A 20894-nucleotide genomic window follows, 5' to 3' on the forward strand; every position below is an offset into this window, starting at 1 on the left:
TATACCACAGTATACCATTAAACTGTATGTATTATGGTGTAGTACTAGCCTCGGTTTAGGCAAATATGATGCAAATTTCAACTCATACATGCAAATTAATATTTAATTTTGTTTTAAAGTTTAAACAGAAGGTTAACTAAACACAAAAATGTGAATTTTCTGGCAATTACTTTTGGTGTTCAGATTTTTAAAAGGTCAAATAGTTGAAAACATGCTGTGATAGGTTCGGGCAATCTGAAATGTGAGTTTGCACGCTCATAATCTGTTCGCTGTCTACCTTTTTTTCATTATTTATCCACAACAATAATTACGCCTGCCACTTTTATCCACTAAATGGTAGTCATCAATAAAGAACAGAGAACACTGTGTGTGACTTTAACTTTATTTTTGAGAGACAAATGTCAGCGGTAAGCATCTGAGTCAAAAGAGAAATGAAAAATGAGGCTGAAACTACAGAGATATTTTAAAGATGAAACCAAGAAAGTAACAGGAAAGGGTGCTTTGAGGATATTTTTCATGTGTTTGCATATGAGTGTGAGAGTGTTTTTTGGTTGGTTTGTTTTTTTCCACTTGCTCATGTGATTACATTTGGGCCACGGCGTCCTGTCCTCTCGTGAATGTTCGAGATCTTCAGGGCAATGGCAATGAGAGGACCCAGCACCACCTGAAGACAAAGCAAAGAGAGCTGAAGGCAGTGCTTTGAAACTCAATCAGACCTTTAAATCTTTCACATTCGCACTAAGTTACTGTCGAGTTCTTGAGAATTTTGTGAGCTTTTTGGTCAGTTTTGCTGTGCGAGGTTGGCACATTATATTTATAGACATCACGTGTTACTTACACAGATTCCAGAGCAGATAACCGAGTTAGACTTACGTAAGTCTAGACCTTTAAAACTGTTTCAACATCCACATCATGGGGATTTTATAGGAGCTTTAACCTGGTTATTCAACTGGTTCTTTTTTATTTTTACATTCAGAAAATGCATACAAAGTGAGCATGAGACAACAAATAATGACAACATCCCACAAACTTCACATTATGACTAACAGGTTTGGTGTTGGGTCAGTGTTAATTTGAACCCTTTACTGCACAGCATTGTGTGATGGAACAGCAGGCATGTACAGGGCTGTGCAAAAGTCTTGAGACGCCCCTCATTTCTTTATATTTTGGTTGAAAGTAGCCAAACCTTGTCTTTACAAAAATCCAGCAAGGATCTGAGAGATGCATCTGAGCCTTCTGCTGATCCATCTACTGCTCACTGAAGCCTTATCAGAAATGGTCTCAGTGGAAGAGTGGCTGTCAAGAAGCCATTGTTAAGGAAGGGAAACAGGGAGAAAAGGCTGAGGTATGCCAAATTACACTCTGAATTTCAGCCAGATCTTGTCAAAATGCATGGAATTATAAATGCAGGAAAGTACAGAAAGATTTTAATCTATCACATAGTGCCATGTGGAAAGCAACTGATAGACAACAAATGCATTTTTCAGCATGACAATGATCTGACATATACTCCCAGTCCGGTAAAAACATATGTGGATAGATAAACACACAGTAAAACACAATCAGTCATGGACTGGCCTCCCCAGAGCCTGAACTTCCCCTTCCCCTGAACTTCAATATTATTAACAAAGAATAAAAGAAAAAACATCCAACATCCAAAAGAGAGCTTAAAGTGTCCTTCAAGATGCCTGGAGAACTATTCCTGAAGAAATTATAAGTAAATCTCTAAATCTATTTACCATTTTCTGGTGATCTCAAGACTTTTCCACAACACTCTACATTGTATGATATTCTCATCCCAAAACTGCTACATGCAAAAAAAACAAACATGTATTACACTGAAAGCACAGATTTTACTAAGGCTGCACACAAACATGTGGCTTTTTTTTAGCTTGGCTGAGAATCTTGTACATAAAATCTGTCCCTCTAATCTAGCTGAGTAAGCATAGCGTGCAATCATGTATGTCGTCTCTGATAATTCACGCGCGCTGGGTAAGGGCCAGAATGATTAGATGCTGAATTTATGATCTAATGATGGATAATCCGAGGGTTCAGTGTAATGCCACAAATAACACATTTTTATTGGCTGAATAAACACAGCAGCTAAATCACAGTTCAGGTATGCTTATCATAACAGCAGTTTAGCGAGGATGATTTTCTATTTTCATGAATAAAAAGGGGGATGTAACATTGGGACATAACTTCATGCTGCCCTATACGTTTTGAATTACTGCACCTGCATTTTAATAATAAAAGACTAAAAAGTAATTCTCAAATATAAACTTTGTTGCTTTTCTTTGCTTTTTTCTGTGGCAAAGTCAGAATTGAAATGTCGTTAATCTGAACAACACACACACACACACACACACACACACACACACACACACACACACACACACACACACACACACACACACACACACACACACACACACACCGCTCTAAATTGCGAAGGCATCTTTATAACTCCTGGGTGTGTTTAAAGTACACTACCTATCCCAAACATCCGTAGCCACACAACAAGCTTTCATTGCTAAACACTCCAAAGTCTACAGGCCAGTCATCTAACAGTTTGAATGAAAGTTATAATACATAATCACAATACAACCACAGTACATGCTGTGTCCTTTAACTGCTCAGCCTGACATAAACCTCGGATCAAAATTTAACCATACTTCATCAATTATTGTCTGAAGACGTGAGCTCAAGACAACAAGTGATGAAACCCTTAGACATTGTATCACTACTGACTGAGTATTTACTCTGCTAATATGTAGTGAATTACAGTATGTCAGAAGTAACATGTAAACAATTAGTAAATAAACTGCAGCAGGAGTGTTTTCCCCTGTTCCCTGCTGAACAGCCGTGGAACGGTCTTCTGGCCTTTAGACTCAATTAAAAGTCGCGGCCCTGAATACTCAAAAACAAAACTGCCTGGGAGCAGGCGCTTGTAATCAGGCTGACTGATCAATGGTACACCCTGTGCTAGGTTTAAGATATTAAATAGAGTCTGTTTCTCAACTTCCAGATAACATATTCCAACATTATTCCTCTTGCAATCTGAGCCATATGTTTTATTTCTGCTATAAACGTCACAAGTTTTGGAACGACTGCTTCATAATTATGTTAAAGGTTTTAAGGGACCCAGATAAATATGAACTCTTTTCATTCCTATTTTTGGGGGTTCCACTTGTTCCTCTCTGCAGCACAAATATTTTTCCTTTACATCCCTGTTAAATTTCCTCCTCCTCCTCCTGGAAGTCATCTAATTCCCGCATCCAAGTCTTTGTTGCAACTGGAAATAAGATGAATTTCACAGCCTCTATGTTTTATCCCAAATTGGGATAAAACATAGAGGCTGTGGTTATTGGTTATTTTAATTCTGTACCAACAATAACTGTATATTACTCCATTCATCTTGTGCATATATTTAATCTATGTTATTATGCTTACTTGCATACATAAGTTTGGACTTTATTTAAATGGTAAATGGCCTGTATTTATATAGCGCTTTACTAGTCCCGAAGGACCCCAAAGCGCTTCACACATTCAGTTATCCACCCACACATTCACACACTGGTGATGGCAAGCTACATTGTAGCCACAGCCACCCTGGGGCGCACTGACAGAGGCGAGGCTGCCGGACACTGGTGCCGCCGGGCCCTCTGACCACCACCAGTGGGCAACGGGTGAAGTGTCTTGCCCAAGGACACCATGACCGAGACTGTCGGAGCCAGGGCTCGAACCGGCAACCTTCCAATTACAAGACGAACTGCCAACTCTTGAGCCATGATCAATTTAATTTTATGTTTGCTAAATCACAGACTTAAGTAGTAGTTTAGGAGTATATATGTATATAATTAAAGTTTTTAAACATTCAAATGATAGAATATCTCCTATGTATCACACAGATACATATCATGCATTTAATATGTTGAAAAAGCTCACTATGAAGCATCATTTCTGCTACTGTGTGCCAACAAAGCTTTCCTGTGGTGGTAAAACTGGCTAAAGATGACATAATAATGCTAAATTAACAATGTTGGAAGAATTTACAAATGGCAAACAAATGGCCACACCATAGTTCAAGATAAGGATAGTACTTCTATACAGTCCTCTATTTTCTTTGGGTCGTGATTTGGGTGGAGCCCATCCCGGCTGTCATGGGGAAAGAGGTGGGTACACCCTGGGATAGTCACAGTCTATCTCAGGGGAAAACACAGAGAGACAAGCACACATTCTCTCATCCATGTCTCTGGAAAATTAGCCTCACATGGACCTTTATTGAACCCAGAGGGAAAATAAAACACAGAAAGGCCCCAGAGCCAGACAAAGAGGTTCAAATGTTCAACCTTGGCTAGATGCCATTCCTGAAGGGATTTAGGACAGGATTTTTCCACTGAAAGGTGAGAAGTAATTGATATAAGCACAAATGTCACAAAAAGAAGGTACATAAACACCATCAAACCCATCTGCGTACCTGTGTCTCTCTGTTGTGTCTCTCCGGGTCTCTCTCAAAGCTCTCAGCATAAATGCGGATTGTGGTCCCCATCCCTCCGCCGCTCCCGCTCATTCGAAACACCAGGCGGGACGCATCATTAAAGATAATCCTCAAACCCTGGAAACAAAAAAAATATTTTCTTAATTTTTATCAATTGACTTTTGTCTACTTTTTCAATAACTTACTATTCTATTTCTCTTTTAAATATTAAAAATTATATAAACATATTTTTTTAAACACAAGTAAATGGCTAAAAGTAAAAGACAAATAAATGGTCATGTATTTGAGTGGAAATAGGATAGAAAATCATTTGAATGCACAAATTCAGTGTGACTTTACAGCACACAAAAGTACAAATCTTGTATCATCAGACCTGTGTTAAAACATTCAATCCTGTAATTAGTGATGCAGTAAAGGCAAACATCCGCTAGATGTCACTGTTACTGTGTGTTTTGTTGGCGCATGATTCAAACTGTACTCTTGATGCATGCAGCGCACTCACATTCCTAATGATGTTGGCTATAAAGTTGCATAAGGTTATAACTACAGCTGCACTTTCCAAGAATCTCCTGACTCTGACAGCAGATAACATTCTCGCTAAGGCTCATAACTGAACTCTGTGTGTGACTCTTCAAACTTAATCCCAGGATATCACTGCATTGGGACCAATCAAATATATCTCCTGCTGACTGACGTAAGGAAGAAACTTTTCGACTAATGCATCTGTAACGGCGCTTATCTGTCCTGAATTCCACAGTCTCTCCTTCATTATTCGATTAGAGTACGAGTTCAAGGGAGGTGACAGCAACATGTTATGAGAAAAAACAGGACTCCAAACTGTATTGTCAAAGTATCCCCACCTCAGGCGTTAAGCTGTACTAGATGTCTCGATACTGACAAATGTTATTGCAACTATAGTAAACAAAAGTTTTGTATAGTAGTAAAAGTCAAGTGGATGCACTGTCCCAGTTCCAAAGCAGCCAGTCTCAGACAAATGGCTGTGAGCCTATTAGTTAACTGTGGCTCAGCATTATTGTTTACAGAACGCAGTACTAAATGGAAATATCTGAACCACTCTGGGAATGAAGGATAACATGCCAGAGTCCAGGTGAAGAGAGACGGCGATAATCAGAGACGTCCGCCCAGCTGTCTGTCTCTCTATCTGTGAGTCTGTCAACTCACTAACAATAGAGTGGCAGTTATCAGAAGGCTGACTAATGCATGTTAAAAACACTTGCCAATGCAGAGCTCAGAGGCCCCGAGTGGAGCACATACGAGCCATAACTCATGTGTGTCGTGCATGTGTGTTCATCTTTATTCATCTATCAATCCATTTGTTCATCTACCAGCCTAAAGGTGCTTAGAGATTTTGGAGAGGTCTTTGTCTGAGCCTCCCTCCCACTGTCCAGCATCCATGCCAACTGCTGTTCCTCTGCAACTGTGTGGAGTTATTCATGGACTAATGTTGGTGTGGAAATGTGGGTTAAAGAAAGCACAGAGCAATAAAGTCCCACTAACACAAGAGGGGAAACAAGTCATGGCTCTTCATTTGCATTTTGATTTCACACATGAAATGAGCTGCAGCAGAAAATATCTACACGAGTCAGCACTGACCATCATGATCAACTGCTTCTTATAAACACATTAGGATTTTTTAAATTTACCTTCGCCTCATATGTCTATTGTAGTTATTGAAACAGTACAGTGAAGTTAGGATGTCCTGTTGTCAGTTCCTATGCGATAAATCAGCATACATTAGCACATTGCCAGGGCCATATGGGCTATAATATAAGGGCAAGTAATAGTGAACGAAACCAAGTAGTCTTCAGGAATAGTTCCCTAGACTTGTTGAGGGACATCAGCCCTCTTATTTTGAGGTTGGCTGCCTTTTGTTCTGTTCTTTGTCAAGATGACCCTGCACTGCTTTAGTATTGTCGAGACTCTGAGGAGGCCAATCCATGACTGACAGTGTTCCACTACCTGTTTTTCTATCCTGCATAGGAAGTGTCTTTGAGATCAGTGCCGAAAAGTCAAGCTGTTGCTAAACTGATGCCTTCTTCCTGGCATTACATGGTAGATCAGAATCTTATAGTACTTTTGTGTATTCATAATCCCATCAGTTTTGACAAGATCCTCAACACCACTCACTAAATTACAGCCTGAAACCATGACAGAGCGTCCACCATGTTTTACAGGTGGCTATATACACTCACTGTTTACCTCTTACCTCTCTGACCTCCACTGACAACAGTGTGAACTAAAAATTTCAAATTCGTATCCATCACTCTATAAGACCTGTTGCCACTAATTTTCAATCAAATTCTCGTGTAATTTATCTCAGTCCTTTCTCCCTGCTTCCTTTCTTTAAGGATGGCTTTTTCCCAGCAATCCTTCCACTGAGACCATTTCTGATGAGGCTTCAGTGAACAGTAGATGCATCAGCTTAAGGATCGAATGACCCTCTAAGGTCCTTTGTCAGCATTTCTGCCTATTTCTTAAGGATGTGATCTTCAGATACTGTTTATCTGCTGTAGATAATTTTTCACGCCTGGCAGTTCTTCTTTGTTCCTCCATTTATGTAGTTTCCTCAGATTTTTTTTAAGAACACAGTCTGGCTTTTTAAGGATGAAATATCTCAAGTTTCTAATAGTCCTTTTAGAATCACCTTGTAAGTGCAAAATTATGATTTCATGCCTATGAAACTGTGTTATCGTTGGCATTTCTTAATAGATTCGACTAAGCAAATGGGGAAAAAATCATCTGTTTTTCAAGACAAAGCATGAAAATAATAAAGATCTATTGCACAAAACCACTTTTTAAAAAGATAAAAAAAAGATAAAAAATATATATAAAAAACAAAAAAAAAGATAAAATAATAAAACAAAGACAATGCCTTTACACAGAACTGTAGATCAGACTTGATCTTAAAAAGTCTGTCTATCTACACTCTCCCAAGTGTAAGTGCTTGAAACGTGTGCCTAACAGCGGACATCTTAGAACAAAAACATTTGTGTTACTACAGCCCTGCTTTCCACACTCTGAGGCACTTACAGTCAAAAAGCCATCAAGACACTGCTAATTCTATAGCTATCTTAAGAGATACAGCCACAGCCAGCCTTAGCTAAAGATACAATCAAATTTATTCTTTTAATGAGCTGTCATCCCTATCATTTAGTCATTAGCTATTAGGTAAAGCAACATTTGATCAAATTCAGTCATAGATTAAAAAAAATTACCACAAACATAAAGAAGACAAGTTTCTTACTAGTTAAATAGAAACCTTTGCTTTTTTTCGTTGGTAGGTATTTTTTACGAAACAAATTTCGCATAATACCAAATTATCCAAAAGGCAGTATCTACATTTAGCGCACAAGTGGTTCCATCATCTGATATGCAGACGACGTGGAATGAATTCAGTAGCCAGCTACAAAAGGCCGCGATGCCACTGCTGTGTAAATCCCCCAAGCTTTGTCTTGTGTATTTGTGTATTGTGTTTGAGTGTGTTTGCGTCTCTCGTGTGCCAGCTCTTCCCCCTTCAAACACACTTGCAATGGAGAGACTGCAAAGTGAGACGACAGCTGATATAATTCTGTCCTGGGAGGAATGTGTGTTGTAATAACATTCACTGGGGCGACTGGGATGCTGAGGATTTATCAGTATTTTGGGGTGACTGACTAAAAAGCTGACCTGCTGTATCCATGGTGACACAGTGGAATAGTCACAGCAGGATAACAAAAGACTCCTTCACGGTGTTAAGATATACAAGGTGAAGCCGGTGGTCAGAGTGGAAAACACAAGTGCGAACAAGGATCGGCAGTGGAAGGGTACGCATGTGTTCACGCTTACGCTCATGGACAACTGGACGGATGTACACACCAAAATGCACAATGTGTGTGTGTTTGCGTGTGTTTTTGTGAGGTGGGGCGGAAGCTAAGAAGTGTTGACAAATTTCCACAAATTTCTGGGCAGGACAGAGAAGTCAGCTGGGTGAAAGTCACAGACACAAAGAGGAAGAAAGAAGGGAAGGAAGGAAGGTTACATTAACCTAGCGAGTTATCGGTGTTTGTAGTGATACGTGATGTATGCATATGTTTATAATTTCAAAAGGAAGATAGACTGTCATGTCCAAACATGGAGCCTTGCTGATCAGACAGCACTGTGGGTGGTCTGGCTTACACCAGGCTGAGTACATGTATGTGAACAAAGGGAAGAGAGAGTGTGTGACCTGATGTGAAGCAGCTTTTCAGTCACTTTTCTAATGCAATGCAATTCGATGTTGGGTTGAACAAACAGGTTTGTGGCTTTTGGTTGGTCAACTTATTGTCAATCTCAGTTTAAGGTAACCAGTCTGGAGAATGGAACCAATAAATGACTTGAAAGTTGTTCTGGTTGTTTTTAATCTAATTGAGACCATGACAGAAACGACTATATTCTGCTGCATTCTACACAACTTCTGCTCTTTTCAAGCATCTGCACGCACAGCATGTTGACACCAAGCCAGTGAAGAATCCAACACTTAAGTAATGTAAACAGTAGTGTCATGAAGCACTTTCTCTAGCGAGTAATTAAGTAATGCGCTGTGCTACGAGTGATGTGTAGTACTTTACTAAAACAATTACAACTCAACAGAAACAGCAGGTTCGAGAGATAAGTAAAGCAAACAGGACACTAATAGCACCCAGCTATCCAGTTTTATATTGAAACACAGAAAACACAACTTCTAAGAGTAACTCTAGCCTAAGTGGCAACTATTTAAAACAATCTTTTTTTGCACTTTTTTGCACAAAAGGATCCCCTGATCTGTCTTGTTACAGCTTAAGGTCCTTCTATGCTAAATTAATGTGTCGGTTCATGCTATGCTGATTGGTTTACAGGTGAGTTGGGACAGGGAAGGGGTGTGTCTTATGTTTCCTGGTTTCGTTTTCTCCCACTCTTTACTTTTTCTGTATTTCTAATTTAAGTTGTATTGTTTGTTATGTGGATCTTACATACAAGGTCTTAAATAATCAGGCCCCATCTTATCTTAATGACCTTGTAGTACCATATTACCCTATTAGAGCACTTCGCTCCCACTCTGCAGGCCTACTTGTTGTTCCTAGAGTATTTAAAAGTAGAATGGGAGGGAGAGCCTTCAGTTTTCAGGCCCCTCTTCTGTGGAACCAGCTTCCAGTTTGGATTCGGGAGACAGACACTATCTCTACTTTTAAGATTAGGCTTAAAACTTTCCTTTTTGCTAAAGCATATAGTTAGGGCTGGACCAGGTGACCCTGAATCCTCCCTTAGTTATGCTGCAATAGATGTAGGCTGCCGGGGGGTTCCCATGATGCATTGAGTTTTTCCTTTCCAGTCACGTTTCTCACTCACTATGTGTTAATAGACCTCTCTGTATTGAATCATATCTGTTATTAATCTCTGTCTCTCTTCCACAGCATGTCTTTTATCCTGTCTTCCTTCTCTCACCCCAACCGGTCGCAGCAAATGGCCGCCCCTCCCTGAGCCTGGTTCTGCCGGAGGTTTCTTCCTGTTAAAAGGGAGTTTTTCCTTCCCACTGTCGCCAAAGTGCTTGCTCATAGGGGGTCATATGATTGTTGGGCTTTTCTCTGTATCTATGAAGCGCCTTGAGGCGACATTTGTTGTGATTTGGCCCTATATAAATAAAATTGAATTGAATTGAATTGAATCTTTTAGGTCCTTGTCTCTGTGTCCTTCCCTCAGAATCTCCCAGTTAAGTCAGTCTTGTCCTCATGTTTGTTTGCCTGTCAGTCTCCTAGTTTAGTTTCCTGTTTTCCCAGTCCTTTCTCTGTGTGTGTCTCTCGTCCCTCGCTCTCTCGTCTTTCATGTAGTAGTCAGTCTGAGTCTTATTGTGTGCTTCTTGTGCTTCCTGTTTTATTTTGACAGTCTCTTGTCCTGTGTCTGTCGTGAACTCCCTCTTGCTGTGTGTCCTGCCCGTTGTGATAATTCTCTGTATGTCGGTTTAGTGTCTGCCCTTAGCCTTCTCAGTTTTGTTATGTATCTATAAATTCAGCAATAAAGATTTCATTAAGTTCAGTCTTGCCTGTGAGTCTGCACTTTGGGTCCAGTCCTGCCTGCCTCACACAGCGTCACCTGACATGTTCTTCTCCGTTGTTGCAGCGGGTCCTGAGATTAGCTGAATGGGATTTGTCACAATGTAAAACACCTAGCCAGTTAGCCAGGGCTTTTTAAACTCTGCCTTCCTGTTGACCTGTGCTCCCTTCACCTGTAGTGATGTCTGTGTCGTCACCATGTTCAGTTTTGCACTACATGCAATTCACATTTGTCAGAACATCCAGCATTGGCTGCTTTGGTGGGCCACGATAAGATAAGAAACACTTTATTTATCCCATATTTGGGAAATTCTTAAAGAATTTTTTTCCCTCGTGTGCAATTTATAAATTGGTCTTGGGATTCCCTTCTAGTGTGTAATTAACCTTATATGGTACGGTGGTGGCACTGTGGGAGCTGAATGGAAGCTGACGTTTAATTTGTTGTAAAAAAAAATTCCTTTTTCAGGGTGCTTATGCTGGCAGCTGGCCTTTGTTCTGCAGCTGGACGATCGAAGTCAAGAGCTGCACCACAGTACACACCTTATCTACTGGAGTGTTTCCCATGGTGGGCTGTATATTCCCATTTGGGCTTCTTTGGGTCAGAGCTGTAGTGTGAATGGCCAAATAATAACGTGTCATGCAACATCCTGCTGTTACAGCCTTCCTTACACTGACCTGGTTTCGAGCCACTGTTCCATCCACGGGGTCAATGTACTCGAAGTTGTCAGCCTTCTCCACGCTGTACATGTGGTCCCCTACAGCAAACTTCTGGCTGGTGAATGCTTTGTCTGAGATTACTGCCTCCAGATCTCTCATTAGGTAAAAGGCTGCACGTGGGTCCAGACCTTCATAGTCAAACCTGACAATCATAAGATGCACACAAGATTTATGAACACACGTAAGACTCAATGAGGTCATGAAAGCAGAAAAGGGAGAGTTTGCTTATGTTAGGTACGTTCAGTTTTCTAATGCCGCATCATCTTACTTATGTTACCGAAAAGGGCTCTAAATTGCAAGAGATGTACCACAGAAATTCTGGGGACGTGTCCTGTATATCCTGTCCATCTACTTTATGTGTTGTGGGAAACAAGCATCAGTTTAGAGAAGCTCTCTGTGGGAACATAAAAACTACTGCAGCTATCAGTGGGAAGACTGACTGTGGCAGCTATCTGTGCCTCTCACAGGGGAGAAGTTAAAATAAGAACGAGTGAGAAGGACTGGAGGGAGGGGGGTGGATTAAGGTGAAAGCCAGCGAGGCATTTGCGGGGTCGGTAGGGACTAAGACGAGGTGAAGAGAAGTTATTACTGAAGTTAGTCAGCATGTATTCACACAATCATGATGAAGGTTCTGACGAAAACTAGTAAACGAGTGAGAAAAGATTTGAGGTAACCACACGGCATTGGCTTGTAGGCTATTTTGGATGTGTGACAATCACGGTGACGATGTAGGATCAAGTGAATAAGGTTTCAGTCACACCAGCTTAGAGGCCAGTCGGTTATCATCTATCAACCACTCATCGTGGGCTGTCCGTAGTCTGAATGGAAGTTACAGGCTTGCCTACAAACACCATCCAGCTACTTTTTGAGCTGCTGTGAAACTGTAAAAATGCAACACAAACTGGAAACAGGAACCATTAACTTTCAAAGTAAAAGATTCTTGAACAACTTTTGCTTTGAAGGCAAATCGTCTCTATTTCTGTGTCACACTTTGTCAAGTTTTACTACGGCTTGGCTAGAAGTTTACGAGTATTGAAAACCAAACATGAAAACGCTTGTGGCTACCAGTGCGGCCCCCTAGCCTTCTAGTAGATGCACATGTGTTATCAATTTCAAAATCCTAGGTGACTCGTTGTGAGAAATTGCATTCATAAGATTTTCAGAAAAACTGACCTCTTAAGGTTGAGGTGACTGAGATTCAAACTGACCCCTGAGTTTTAGTACATGCACCTGTTTGCATGGTATAATTTTGAAAATGATATATCGTCTCATTTTGAAGTTATTGCATTGACAACAATACCATATCAGCCTCCAGGAGCCACTATCAACTACTTGGGGAATATACCTTTTTTAATAGCAACGTGTGGTTGCATCGCACCATAATATAGCGAACAAATCTGAAGCAATGTGCACATGACGTCACATGAGAAACCTTAATAGATACACAATGGTTTGATTACTTAGCTGTTTACCTGCAGAAGTAGTTACGCCCAAACCTGGCCCAGTGTTCTCTGACAATCTGCTCGACACCTTGTTTCTTGGCTGCCATGATGGACAACCACACCAACACGGACCACAAGCCGTCCTTCTCACGAATGTGGTCAGAACCTGGAAGAGAAGGAAAACGTGCAAAATTCAACATCTCTGTGTAAACTTCTCTTAGTTATTGGGACTAAACTTCCATAAAAATCTGCAGTGGAGCTAAATTAAATTTGACCTCATGCAAGACATTGAAGGTTATTTTAATTTTGGAAATTTTGATTAGCCCTTTAGCTCAGCGTAACACAAACACTAGAAACAAGGATAAGCAGTTAGCATGGGTCTGTATAATAAGTTGTTTATACTTTCTGCACTGTTGCTTACATGGTAGCGCAGGTGGTCTACCAAGCTGAAGTTTGGCAGATTAATCCCCCGCTCCTCCAGTATACGTTTCAAATGATCTTTGGACAAGATGCTGAATCTCAGTCTCAAGGTATAGATAAAAGTGCTATATGAATAGGTTTCTGTGATTAGGTGAATGAGCTTTGCAGTAGAATGTAGGCTCAAATTCAGTAGAAAAGCCCTACATAAGTGCCATTACCTAGCACATGACTTCCACTAAATCCAGATATACGGTACCAAGGTAGGAAAAACATGTTAGTTTGAAGTTAAGCTAGCTCTTTTATCTAGCTTCTCATTTTTTATACCACCTCAGCTAACCATCTCCTAGTAATAGCTGCATGTTCGACTTGATTTTACTATCTGAATCTTGTCACAGTAACGATGAATTAAAATTATGAACTGTTACTTTATCAAAGAAAGGGAACAATACTTTCACCTGCAGTTTAACTGAAGGGAATGTTTATTGTATTGACCAATTATTAATGTAACTGTATAATGGTGGGTTAATTTTAATCTACAACATTCAACTGAATTCATTCACAGATCCAATTCACAACAGTTGCCTCGGGACGCTGGCTCTTGGAAACGTCGAAAAAGTTGCAACACAAACAATCTTTCCTGCCAGCCCAGAGCAAACATAAACTCAAACAGAGGAGCACATCACACCCACAGTCTCCTTCACTGGGGAGCTTTCGCTCTGTTCTCAGAGACAGCTGCACTGTAAAGGTATGTGTTGAGGTTAAGCATGTGTTAGAAACATTCCCCTGTTTGAGCTTTAAATGGAAAGTGAGCTGTTATTTTAAGCTGGATTTATATAAATCGGAAAGAAAATAAAAACTAAAAAGCAGTACTGTGTCTGTTTTACTATTCCTCTCAACATCTACACTAAAAATAAGAACCTAAAGCTTTATGTCAGGCACATTAGCAAACTGGCAGTTGTTATTGTTAAGTCCCTGTCTCATTCTCTGTGTCTTTGTCATTCATCTTAACAGAAAAGGTGGCGGAGACTGACACCTAATAAAAGACATCTAATATCTATGTCAACAAAGCTTAACCTGATGTGCCTTTGTTTTCAAAGTGACACCAATAAAACCCGCAAAGTTTGACATAGCTCTCTAAATTAGCACTGTTCTTGCTGCGTGTCTCAGAGAGAGCAAGAGTGGTGTGCAGCTCTGATGATTTAGCTATCCAGGGCTCCCTCTGAGCTTTTTTGCCTTACATGGATAGATAACGAGTAAGCTCCCATAGTCCTCTCTGAGTGTCAGCTCCTTCCCTTTCTCTCCTCCTTGTCGATACTTCTCATATTTGGCTTTGCTCGCCATCTTCTCCTCCGTTTGCAACAATCAAGGTTCTTTTCACTTCTGTTAATGTTAAATGTGTCCTCTCTAGTGAATACAAAGGGTTGAGTAGTTGAAAGAAAAAGAAGCAGAGGAAGTCACAAGGAATTAGAGAACAACGACTAAACTTTGGGTGAGGTTCGGACTGTAGCAAGAGGGACACGCATCTGAAATTCAAGCCTATACATGTCTGTATTTTTATGAATTGTTTATACTTTCCGGCGTAAGTGCGTGTCTGCATTAGTATTCACAAAACGCTACCACTGGAGGAGTGTCGGTTTGTTGCCGTGATTCAGGGAGCCCCTGTCTCCTTTTATAGCAGAAGAATGGGGATTATTTACACATGCAGTCAGGGTCACAGCCCTCTCATCTATTAGTTGACTCTGAATGGAGCTATGAGCAGGCAGGATGCACTGCTTATAAACGTAGACCTCGAACAGACTGGAAGAGAACAGAATAGGGAAATTTTCACCTTTAAAGGAAAATGATGATTTGATAAATAGTTGAATGTTCTTTTTTGTTTGTTTCCTTCTAAGCAATCTCATCACTCATCAATATTATTACACACAGCACACTAGTTACTAAAGATCTGGAAGGAATGAACCAAGCAGGACCCTCAGGGACTGAAAAAATGACGCCAACACAGTGGCAGAAACTGCAGTTCCTGTAATGTCCACTTGAGTGCTTCAATCCCACAGACGCCCATGTTTAGATCAGAATCAGAATCAGAATACTTTATTAACCCCTAAGGAAATGATGTGGTCACGGTTGCTCCAAGACAATAGGAACAATAAAAAGTGAAAATATAAGAAATAAACATGTTTATAACCAGCAAAAAATAAAAATAAAATTACAGTTGTGACAACTGGAGTCACGTTATAAATCACGTTTTTTACCCAGGGTTATTAGATGATATTATTCCAGCTCTCATCACCTATTCTTAGGGGTGACAGGTTGGTAGTGTTTTGTCTTTTGGTTGCATCCCAGCAAGCAAAGTAGTTCCAAAATAAAAGCTTAACCATGGTCGCCGAGGTTACCACGACATCAGTTGGAGGTATCACTCAAACGTCGTCAGGATATCCTCGTTAGACTTCCTATCAAGAGAACTTTTGCAGTTTGAGTCCACCTGCTGTCACACTGAGGATTTGATTTTACATTAGAATGAAAACATTCCTGAGTTTTTAATAGGGACACTGTGAACAAAGAGGGGACGACTGTAAGAGTCCGATTTGTTAAAGTTACCAAGCGACAAATTAACTTGAATTTAAAAGGGCAAAACCATAAATAGCTTAAAAGTGTTACAGTAGTAACTAATATACAGGAATACTTGATAAACCGTTTGCAAGCCATATTAGTTGTCCTTTTAAAAAAAAAATAAAGACAAATCTATTTAATTTCTTCTTTACAATAATCTGATCTATGTTTCTAACTTTGTAACATGCGTCCATCTGTGGTTCAGTTTTTGACGTCGTACCCCGACCAGTTTTGACCAGGGAGATTCTCTCTGGTCTTCAACCATGTTTGCTGGGACGCTAAGGAATGAGCTGTTGAGCTGATGGGGTTTTATGGCTTATGAGGGGGAGTTGGTCGTCTACCAGTCAGAAGGTTAGTAGATCGGCTACGCCAGTCTGCATGTTGAATTATCCTTGAGCAAGCTACTGAACCATGAATTCCGCGATGCATCTGTCGGAGTGGCCAAAATGCCAAAAAATAAAAAAATATCGTCTTTAAAAATAACACTTACAAACAAAACAATAGAGCAAGAAATATTACGAACCAGATGACCGTAAAGCTTTTAAACAAACCCTAACATTATAAAAATATTAACTGACTTGACTTACTTAAAAATGTAAACGTGCAAAGTAATAACGTGTTACGTGTCTTACCCTGTTAGTCTGGATTTTGTTGACTTCTTACAGCTCAGCTTTTTTGGCAAACTTAGACTATAATAGTAGCCGATTGGCAGACAAAAGTACCAAAAAAGACCAAAATCGTAGGGAAAAATGTAAAGGGTTTTTTTGTGGTGGTGGTGACTGTTTCAGCAAGTTCTTGCTGCACATTTAGCAACAGCAGCTGCTGGCTACTGCAGTCCTCTAGTGACAGCTTTGTTTGCAGGCACCAGTTGTTGCTGAGGGGAAAGGATGCACATACTCCCACTCACATTTTCAAAGATAGTCTTGGGATTTGAATGAGCGATCCTCTTTTCACAATCTAACCAGCTGATCCTGCCTTGCATTTGCATTCAGTAGAGATCTGTACTCATAATATTCAGCAATTTCAAATCTCTCTTTATAAAGGCAGTGTTTTTTTCTGTTTGGATAGTAAGTGAATGTGCTAGGTCATACCTGTCCCAAAGCTTTCCTCCCCACAGACGGAACAACGCCCAGAATCCATCAGGTTCCCGAAGTATCTCCAGCCTGTGGGAGTCTCATACAAGGCCAGTTTCATTGCTTTGGCAACCCTACAAACACGCAGAGGAGAAAAGTCAGAAAAACTGCCTGTACACGCGATGTATTTGCTCACATACACACAATATATTCATCTAATATCTAATAAAATCTAACATCTAACATCCCAGGTCTGATATAGAAACTAGCTTACACACAAAAACTCTGACCTTTGAAATAAAACAAACCAAATCCTGTATGACAAGCGCAATCTGCCAGCAGCTCATCCAATAACTTAATAAGGCAAAGGGAGCAGGAACGAAGTGAGTTAACCTTTTAGTTCATGTTTACTTAGAACCTCAGCCGTGTGCTAGCATAGCAAGAGGAGAAGATGGAGTGCGTATGTGCGTGAGTGTGTCTGTGTGTGTGAATACATGTGTATGTTGGGGTCACGTGGAGGGGAAAAAGATGCCAACAGTTCAATATGTGGGAGGAAAGGGAGTGCAAAGAGCCAAAGTGGAAAAGAGCAAAGAGAAAGTCTAATAAAACTTCCCAGTTGCAGATTACAAAATAGAGAGTAACTAATTGATTTACTGGAACTGCAGTGATGCGATAAGAAGAAAAATGCACACTTTATGGTAAATGGATCAGTACTTATACACTGCTTTTCTACTCAGTTTGAGCACCCAAAGCACTTTCTGCTAGACATTCATACAGCACTTTAAACTCATGGTTCGGCATCTTACCAGAGGATGCGTTACCACTCAGACTGGGGGGAGGGCGGGGATCGACACACTGACGCTGACTTTTGATTGGTACTTGAGCCTTGAGCTTTCATTCGACCATTTCAGCAACTTTTGGTTTTACGGCCAACAAATGTTTTTGTTTGTTAGCAGGATTAAGACAATTTAATATTTGCGTTCTTGCTTACAGCTTGATATAACTATCGCTTGAAGAAAAGGTTCGGTCTTTGATCCTATATTAGAAAAGTTACCAGCTCAAGCCTTAGTTTAGTTTTAGTTTTAATGTTTAGTTTGCAACAAACATCTCCACGGCAATCATTGCATAATATAGAAACAATTTACAGGAGAAGTCTAAAAACTGCAGAACCAAATATTTCAACCAACAAAACAGATTTTGCAGCCAAGGGAACAAATACATGGATACCAGCATCTCAAATGCTCGTACTGTGGGATGTGGTGAGAGTTCATGGTGCAATACTATAAATGTGAATATGGGTGAGTTTCAAAATTTTTAAGTGGTTTTATACATATACACATTGCATGAAACCCCCAGTGCCCTCCGCAGCTGTTTACAAGAGGATGGGATAAATGACCAAATAAGAGTAAACCAGCTTTATTCCCCCACCCTGGGGAAGAAAGTGCTGGAATGGAAAGCCTGGCATTCCTAAAAGAAAACAGGAACTCTGAACTTCTGACGAGCATTTGATGTTTTGAACGGCACGTCCACGGCCAACATAAGCACTGACACTGACTGTAGCAGTGCTCGGCTTTCATGCAACGTTGCAAAAATGTAGCGTCCAAACAGTGTGAGAATAAAGCAAATCGTGCTTTCTCAAGTTCGATGATTGCACCAACAGAGCTTTGCGCACACACCCATGCATAGCATTCACATCCATACATCTTCAGGGATAAAGCACAATCAAGAACAGGTTTTAAGATCAAATTTTTAGTTCCACTAAAAGAAAACTTCTTGAACACACAGTGCTAGAATGACTGTACAAGTGCATTTAAACAGATAGAATAAAATGTCTCAGGATAACCGGGATGTTGGATTCCTTTGACGAGATTTAAAAAAAAACAAAAACAAAAACCTGGCAGATTAATACGTCTGGAGACACAAGGAATGAAATTGGAAGGCCTATTTAGAGCTGCAATCCCCTCGTGTGTAGGTGTGAGCCGTAAACTGTAATGCTCTCCAGTCAAAGTTCATTTTCTCACACTAGTGTTGACAATTTACAGGCAAGGAATCTAAAGTCGGTCACATAATATACAGTATTTTTAAATGGTTAGTATCAATCAATTATTAGCTATATTATCCTTCCCTGTGAATACCTTCTTTAGGTTATTAAGGAAGTTCTATTTTTGGATGTTGATTACTTTGATGTTTACTGTCTGTCTTTTACTTACATTTAATCTTCTAATATACATGAAGTGATGAGCAAGTCCAGCCTTGCATGTATGAACAAAGCTAAATAACTTCATTCTAGGATGTGACAACACTGAGCTGCAGTTGGGGAAAGTTAGAGCAGGTCTGTCTTGAATGGTTTGGAAGCTCTGCTCCGACAAGATTAGAGCTGGAAAGAAATTTCATAACTGAGCAGCTAGGAGGTATGTCCACTTTCCTTCATCTCAACTCTCTGGAACCTCTGTTGCACACACGCTTACAATATGACCCACACTAAGTAACCTTTATATTGCACCTCAGTAAATCCCAGCGGAGGGGGAAGGTACAATGAGTGAAGATGTTTCTCTACATCCGTGAAGTAAAATAAGGCCAGCTTTTGGCTTTGGCTTGACATTTTACCAAACATAGCCTTCAGCACCCTCACGCCTCAGTCTGGATTTAGGGCTCAGGCTAAAAGAGCAGCAATGCCGGAGCATTACTTGAGCTTGACCCGAACCAATAACCCTTAGTAGTCAAAGCAGAAATGCAATGTTAATTGCTGATAATGCTGCCACGGAATTCAACGCTGAACTTCTTTTTCTTCTTCTTTACGCTGCTCTCTTCAGGGGGCACCACAGCAGATCATTTGCTTCCATATCCCTATCCCTAGCAATCACACATTCTTCTCTGTGATCTTATTCTTCTCCTCCTGTCGACATCCTTTGTCCATTGCATTTACTGTCCATCTTCTGAGATCTTCAAACCATCTCAACTTTGGCTCTGTTACTTTGTCTCCAAATCGCTTAATCTGAGCTGTCTTTCTGATCTACTCATTTCTAATCCTATCCATTCATCCTGGTCACTCCCAACAAAAATCTAAGAATCTTCAGCTCTGCCACCTCCAACTGTGCCTCCTGTTTTTGCCAGCACTACCATCTCCACACCATATATCATATATATATATATATTTATAACCATCTTGCAAACCTTCCCTTTCACTCTTACTACTACTATCAGTCATAAATCCCCCCTGACACTCAGTACATACTGTATATTCACCTTTCCATCCTCCTCTGTCTCACTTGTACACAGATTCTGTTGCTTTCATTCCTCCACCTCCACCCCTCCAGTCCCTCCTCCACCTTCAACCTACTCTCACTGCAAGTCACAATGTTATCTGTGAACATCATAGTCCACAGGAATCCTTCTCTGTCAACCTGTCCATAATCACTGGAAACAAGACGGGATCTTGAGTCACTCCCTGATGTAATCCCACCCCGACCTTGAAGCCATCTGTCTCTCCCTACCTTCCTCTCTTGGCATTTTATTCCATGATTTTTCTATTAGTTCTTTACAAGTCAGAGCTGAACATACTTTAAAACAGTTTTCTAGGATTTTGCAAAGCTGTGTCAAGAATATATTTGCTATCGATCATAGTAAATCAGGCGATAAATGTGCTTGTTAGAGCAATGTTTATCTTTGCCTGCCTAGTTCTGTGTTCTTGATGCTGCTCTCCCTGCCTGACCTGATTTAAGTGGCCTTGTATGGCGTTACCCGGCACAGCGTCGAGGTCAATCGCTCCTAATGTTCTCTGTCAAAGTAAATATAAAAGGTACTGTGTAAAGGTTTTAATCACTTTAGATTCTTATTCATTATGCAATACCACTAGAGAGAATTAGTGGCTTGGTTTAATTACTAATTCTTTCCTCAACATAAAAACAATGCAGATGACCACAACGCCAACGGTCATTAACAGCTTTCTGTAACTGTTTAGCTACAGCACAACATCAAATATTTGACCTTTCCACTTTGCCGTGCTAATCAGTAAAAGAGCTCACATTTCATGATCGTAACACGCACACCAGTGGCTCAACCCTAC

General features: G+C 40.3%; 1 protein-coding gene across 1 annotated transcript in view; it reads right to left on the reverse strand.

Moving 5' to 3' along the window:
* Window positions 1-368: 368 nt before the first annotated feature.
* Window positions 369-20894, reverse strand: part of pgm5 (phosphoglucomutase 5) — a 29112-nt gene continuing 8586 nt past the window's right edge. Inside the window, exons 7-11 of the mRNA XM_087849213.1 lie at window positions 16847-16962; window positions 12756-12891; window positions 11242-11425; window positions 4481-4618; window positions 369-664 (exon numbers count right to left, since the gene is read on the reverse strand). Coding sequence (XP_087705339.1) covers window positions 575-664; window positions 4481-4618; window positions 11242-11425; window positions 12756-12891; window positions 16847-16962 — 664 coding nt within the window. The 3' untranslated portion in view covers window positions 369-574. The remainder of the gene's footprint in view (window positions 665-4480; window positions 4619-11241; window positions 11426-12755; window positions 12892-16846; window positions 16963-20894) is intronic.

The sequence above is a fragment of the Neolamprologus brichardi genome, chromosome 12 (assembly GCF_056152115.1).
Source record: "Neolamprologus brichardi isolate AB-2024 chromosome 12, ASM5615211v1, whole genome shotgun sequence".
Classification (NCBI taxonomy): domain Eukaryota; kingdom Metazoa; phylum Chordata; class Actinopteri; order Cichliformes; family Cichlidae; genus Neolamprologus; species Neolamprologus brichardi.